A 6,457-nucleotide genomic window follows, 5' to 3' on the forward strand; every position below is an offset into this window, starting at 1 on the left:
TGGGTGGGTGGGTGTGTATGTTATCTCTCCTCAATGTTTAGTTCCCTTGTTTTGGTCAATGGTGGTTCATTGGTGTTGTTGATGTGGCCTAGCAAGGGTCATGTGATGTTTCATTCTTATATTAGGGCATTTGTGCCTCATTTGGTTTGTTTATTTTGGGAAATAGACATTTTGGGGATTGCACTTTTGTCACAGAAGCATTTCAAGTGTCTTTTAGAGACTTAGCACTTTTTTTAAAGGGAGCTCTCTATAGAGTGTCAGTCATCTGCTAGAGCATTCAGATCCCATTGAAGCATCACCTTCACACTCTTCTCAAATCTTTCGCCCGTTTAAAGACTCAGACCAGCCTGCTCGTCGTGAAGCTGTATAATGACGATACAATATCCCATATGCCCGGAGTCGGCCATTAAATTGCTTTCAAATTGCGATTTTGTTTAGGGGGGAAATTTCCATCCAACGCACATGCTCTTCCAGTCTAGCGCACACGAGGCCGATGTGTTTGCTCGATTTAATGGCGGCCAAAAGCAAATCTATTAGCCTTTATTTAATCATGGCAAGTTTCACTTGAATGAGTGTGGTAATCCCGCACAATCCTGGATGTCATTAAAAAATTCATCCACGTTCATTACAAGAATGTCTCGGAATAAGCGACACTGAACGGCTGTGACATTGGATCCCTCAGGCAGCGCTGCATTAAAATCCATCATGAGTCTCACAGGGACATGGCTGCTTTGGCTCAGAGACACTTTGGAGGCACACTGTCAGCAAACAGAATCTTGTGTGGGCGCAGTCCCGCCTCCCAGAACTACCAAGCTTCTCCAAAACCACCAATGTGAGGTGAGTTCACTAACCCATTCCAAGGTGGGAATTCTTGTTTATCATTGACAACTACTAACAAATGTAGGTAGGTAGATATAAGCCAGATTTTGGCGTGGCGAACACGTGGCTCCCGGGCTGCATGCGGCTCCTGGCCAAATTGAATGCGGGAATTTGGCCTTTTGTATATATTGCCTCGTTTCTCTCATTTGGATTCTCTCTTAAAACACACCCAAATCCACATTGGCTCATTGAATGATGAATTTTATACAAAATAATTTGGCAGACTGGATTTTTTATGCCGCTTCCGCCGTAAGGTGTGGCTATTTGACTCTCCCAATTTAAAATATTGCCTCTTTGTGTCTAGTTGGCCACCCGTACAATAGTCCCTCACTAATTGCACTGAAAGTCAGATCATCTCCCAGTATTCCTTCCAAAGAAATCTAAAATGGCGTTCCATAACCTCCAGCATGTGGATAAGCAGTCTGAAGGAAGAAAAAAAATGTTAGTGACAATCATCATGAATAATAAATGTCCAATGCAAGTGCCTGGAGTCAGGGGCAGCTAAGCTCCGCCCATTTGTGAATTGCCAACTGAAGCGTACGACCTGACGACTTTCTGACGCGATTTTCAGTCGTTAGGTCAGCTCCGGAGACCAGTGACAAGCACTTATCTTGGAATTCATCAACTACCGGATACTTTTTTGGTTAACCTCCAACAACAGCAAAAAACAAACAAACTGCACTCCTTTTTTTGGGGATGGGGCGTGTGCGCGCCGGACAGGTGCTGCATTGATGGAGGAAAGCGTCGACGCACGCTCGCCATGGCTTATTATCCTTTCCCAAATCGGCGGACGGGCGCCTTGCCCCTGCCGGCCTTTCTCTCAGCCGCCGCCGCCGCTGCTGCCGCCGGGTCCCCTTCGTTCCCCCCGGCTCCCTGCATCCCGACCCCGTCCGGCTCCGAGGTGGACCCGGTGGAGGTGTGCTCCGGGGCGGGGCTCCACGCTGCCCTCAGCCGGCAGCAACAAGCGCTCCGGTTGCGCTCCCCGAAGGACTCGCAGGCGACGGAGGGCTTCTGCGACGACCCCAAAGTCTCTCTGGAATCGCAGGAATTGTGGAAGGAGTTTCACCAAATGGGCACGGAAATGGTGATTACCAAGTCGGGAAGGTAAAAGGTTGTGCGCGTGGTGAGCATGCAAAAGAGGTTAAAAAGAAAAGTATGATCATTCTGTGACTAATTCTTAACTCCATACACTGAGAAATGTTTTTTTTTGCAATAAAGTAGGAAAAATAAGCTTTTTAGAGATGCTCACTCCTACTTCAAGTCATTAATGACTTCATTGCTTTATGTTTAATGGCAATAGATCGTTTTATAATACTCTTTAACTTTAAATGTTTAGTGATATACAGTAAATGGTGCTAAATCATGAACTGGACAATTAAAATTTACATTGCATTTTTTTAGATCGGCATGAATGACTTCAAAGATTTTAAAATGTCATTTTTATATGATAATCTTTATTTAATGCCCCATACAATAAAGATCTCCATTTCTATATCTTACAGGAGGATGTTCCCACCTTTCAAAGTCAAGGTGGATGGACTTGATAAAAACTCCAAATACATATTGCTGATGGACATTGTCGCCGTTGACGACTTCAGGTATAAATTTCACAATTCCCGCTGGATCGTGGCCGGAAAGGCCGACCCGGAGATGCCCAAGCGCATGTACATTCATCCCGACAGTCCGGCTAAAGGAGAACAGTGGATGAGCAAACCCGTGGCCTTCCACAAACTTAAACTCACCAACAACATATCGGATAAACACGGATTCGTAAGTACACTCTCTTTTCATTGACCAAAACGCCGGCATGGCTCGCCACTGAACCTCTTTTTCCCTCTTGACTTGTAGACAATTCTGAATTCAATGCACAAATACCAGCCTAGATTTCATATTGTGAGAGCCAACGACATCATGAAGCTTCCATACAGCACCTTCTTGACTTACGTTTTTCCGGAGACGGAGTTTATCGCCGTCACCGCCTATCAAAACGAGAAGGTACCTTCCCCCAAACGGTAATCTTTTCAAAACGAGTAACCGGCGCCTATTTGTACACTTTTCCAGATCACGCAGCTAAAAATTGACAACAACCCATTTGCCAAAGGCTTCCGAGAAACGGGGAACGGAAGACGAGAAAAGAGGTGGGCCTACTTTGTCAGTGCGGACAGATTGTCTTGATGTCAAGCTAATCTTTTGCGCTCAATCGGCAGGAATAATCCCTTAAACGCCTCTCCTCCGGAGGAGAACAAGGCCTACTGTGCCGATTCGGATGATTCGTGGGAACAAGCCAAGACCAGCGAATCGTTTCACTCTCCACTGGAATCCTTGGCTGGGACGTCCATGTCAAATTGTCAAGGTGCCATAGTAGCCATTTAGCGTTTGCTTGTTTTTCTTTCCTCCCCCCTTTTTTAAAAACAGGTTGTTGTTGAAAGCGATTTGCACAACATAGAACGTTATGAGTAGAAACTGTCTTCTCCCTAATTAATTCATGAATTGCTCTGAAGATATAAATTAGTCAGTAAAGTCACATCCTTCAGTTGTTGATGTTTGTTAGTGTGCACGTCCCCAGTGACTGCGCTTGAGGATGTAGCATTTCAACCCCCCAAAACCACCCGACACTTTTCTTCTTAAAGCCACACGGAAGCCAAATAGGCTTTTAGGCTGAAAAACAATGTGTAATGCTACCTATAGCGAGGTAGCATGAATATTCAATGTTCCTTTTTTTGTGTTTTCTCTTTTGTACATCGTTGTTCTACTTTCAATCCCTCAACCAGATGACAACAACACCGGAAGTGATTCGGATATTGACCTTCAGGGTGAGGACGCGGATGACTGTTCTCACCCCGAATCGTCATCCGGGTCCATCGAGAAGAGTAACAAAAGAGCGGCGACTTTATCAAACGAGAGGTTCCTGAGGGAGAGTGATTCCTGCCCCAGCTTCATGAATCCAGTCAAAAATGGCACCACAGCACCTGAATTAGAAGCCTCCTGGACATTTGGTACGGGACATTTACAGGGTCAGCAGTGCCCTGAACTTGGAGCACCTCTGCTGTTTAGTCCAGGACAGTTGTCCGTCAAGACGGGGATGCTCCACTCCACCACTATGGGGCATCTCTTTTCTTCCTTCTCGGGATTAAACGAGGCGGAAGACAGAAGTGCATCTTCTCAAATCATCACCTCGCCATCGCCGTTCACCTTTCACCTGTCACAGCACGTGTTGATGCCACAGGTACATTTTAGGCCACGCCTTTTTTATCCAGTCAATGAAAATGTGGGTGACTTCAAATGAATTCACCTCAAGATTAGACTTTTACAACTATAAATTAGCTCTTAGTCTATTATGGAAGAAAAAAAATCATGTTTTCTCAAATTTCCAGGTACTAATTGTGAATTATTTCCATACCCAGGGACTGTCACTACCACACTTTGGAGGATTGCTCTCCTACCCATGGAATTATGTCACATCTCCCTCCACTCCAGCTCTCCAAAGCAGCTCTAGCACCTCAGCACTCTTAAGAAACCGCTCTTTTCACAGCGCCATGCCGTGGTTACGGATGAGCCCCTATCAGATCCCCGCCGTCGCCACCGCCGCCGCCGCCGCCGCCACTTCAAGCCAAAAGCTCCTGATGGCAAGTTCAAACTTAACCGAATTGGAGCAGGAGAAAGTGTGTAGCCATGCGACCACGCCAGTGTCTGATCATCACGCCAACAAGGTCAGAAGTGAAAATGTCGACAATTCTTCTGAGGAACTTTAAAAATATGTTTGATGAATCACTTCCTTTACAAGCACAAAGATTCATCTCTAAAGGCAAGAAAAAACTTTGACATCCTTCACTAAAATTCAATTCCATGTCAAAATATCAGAGACAGGGGTCACTCATCTGAATCTGGATCAAATTCGGATAACCCAAAATATTGAAACCTCATAAAAATGGTTGCCTTTTGCCATTTGGAAATGAGATTAGATTAGATTATCTAATTTTATTCATCCCGTATTCTGGGAATTTCACTGTCACGGTAGTAAGAGGAAAATAATTGGATTCTCTCTTTGCCATTGCACAGCTAAGACGAGCATTTTACTAGTTATCCTTATCTCCTTTGCCGCCACACTGTTTGAGGATAAACGTCCGAGCCAATGTGATTGGAAGTCTGTGATCGGCCCCTCTCAGTTTTAACCGATTGGATGTCGATCATCATCATCACCGCTGGGGGTGAAAGATTTCCTTTTTACCATGAGACTTGCCTGCGTCAATGTTTGCCATTGTCGCCCGTGTTTTTTTAAATTTAAATTCACATCTTGTATAATACACACACACAACATTTGTAAAGCTGCCAAAACTGTGAGGACGTTTCATCACACGTGTCACCTGTACACATTTACATTATTTTGATGTAACAAAGCAGCACTATGCACTTATAGGCAAACTCAGGATACTCTTGTGTGTTTTCACAAATAAAATATAGACACTCATGTACAATGTTTACTTTCTTTTCCAGGCCTATTACTGGAGCTCCGTGACATACGACGACGTGGTTATTTAATAGCTGCCTGACTTTATAATAATGCTTTCTTTTTCCAGGCTAGAAACGTGTCCCAATTTGGTCTCTTGTCTTTTGTTGGAGACCGAATTTTCAAAGCATAACTAAATTGTACTTCTTGTGCTGTTGTGTGACTTTTCCTCTTGACTGAGCAGGGCTACATACTGAGAGAACATGTCCACTGACTCGGAAATGTGGCAAACAGGTCAATAGCCAAGTTTGCCTGGGAGAATCAAACTTTTACAGTTGGGGAGAGCTGTAATGGTTTGGAAGGTGAGAGACCACATTTAATATGCACTAAAACTTACACTGATTCAAGCACTACCACACCGAGACAAAAAATAAACAGATAATGTTACTTTTCTAATTGTGCCCCAATTAAAAAATGGACGCAGGCATTGATTGAAATTGTTTGGCTCTGTTGCACAATTTTGCACATCATCAGACACAAAATGCAGTCCAATTTAACGTCCCATGAAATGACAATTATGGAATTATAAAAATGCCTATTATGGTGGTTAACACTCATTTGCTTAAAGACCATTTTGAGTATATATATAAGCCCAATTAAAGCCAAATTCCTTGTTAACAGTGCCCAGTTTTAGTGTAATTAGTCACTGTTCACCTGTTTGCTGGGGGTTCAGCACCAAGGACAGCAGCAACCACACTGTCAATTCACAATCAATATCACATTTTACTGACATTTGTTTTGACTGACTAATGTGACGGCCAGTGTGTATGTGTATATATGTGTGTGTTTTTTTGGCACTTAGAAAATATGATAACAATTTCTTACACTGAAAAGAAATTATGGACTTGCATTCCAGAGAGCTCACTGGGGGACTTTGTAGCCATCTAGTGGGTTAAAATCGCACTGTACATATCCTCCAGTCATAATTTAATGACCAATGTATGCAAATATAAACTGTAGTTTCCAATGTGTGGGACTAGTTTCACTTATCAAATATATACACAAGTAGTTGTATTGGATCTGTTCATTAAGTTTGGGGACATGGTGAAAACACGCTCTTTTTAGAACAAT

At 43.5% G+C, this 6,457-nt stretch overlaps 1 protein-coding gene across 3 annotated transcripts; it reads left to right on the forward strand.

Moving 5' to 3' along the window:
• Window positions 1–673: 673 nt before the first annotated feature.
• LOC144212271 (T-box transcription factor TBX2b-like) lies at window positions 674–5,347 on the forward strand. Of its 3 annotated transcripts, none has more exons than XM_077740009.1 (7): window positions 674–1,963; window positions 2,382–2,649; window positions 2,728–2,874; window positions 2,941–3,017; window positions 3,087–3,232; window positions 3,651–4,105; window positions 4,284–5,347. In XM_077740009.1, the coding sequence occupies exons 1-7, from the start codon at window positions 1,611–1,613 to the stop codon at window positions 4,629–4,631; spliced, it is 1,794 nt and encodes a 597-aa protein (XP_077596135.1). In that variant the 5' UTR covers window positions 674–1,610; the 3' UTR covers window positions 4,632–5,347. The 3 variants fall into 3 exon arrangements, with proteins under 3 accessions (XP_077596135.1, XP_077596136.1, XP_077596137.1); XM_077740010.1 differs by having other exon boundaries at window positions 678–1,983; XM_077740011.1 differs by having other exon boundaries at window positions 1,909–2,002.
• Window positions 5,348–6,457: the final 1,110 nt, after the last annotated feature.

This window comes from Stigmatopora nigra, chromosome 19, assembly GCF_051989575.1.
Source record: "Stigmatopora nigra isolate UIUO_SnigA chromosome 19, RoL_Snig_1.1, whole genome shotgun sequence".
Lineage (NCBI taxonomy): Eukaryota > Metazoa > Chordata > Actinopteri > Syngnathiformes > Syngnathidae > Stigmatopora > Stigmatopora nigra.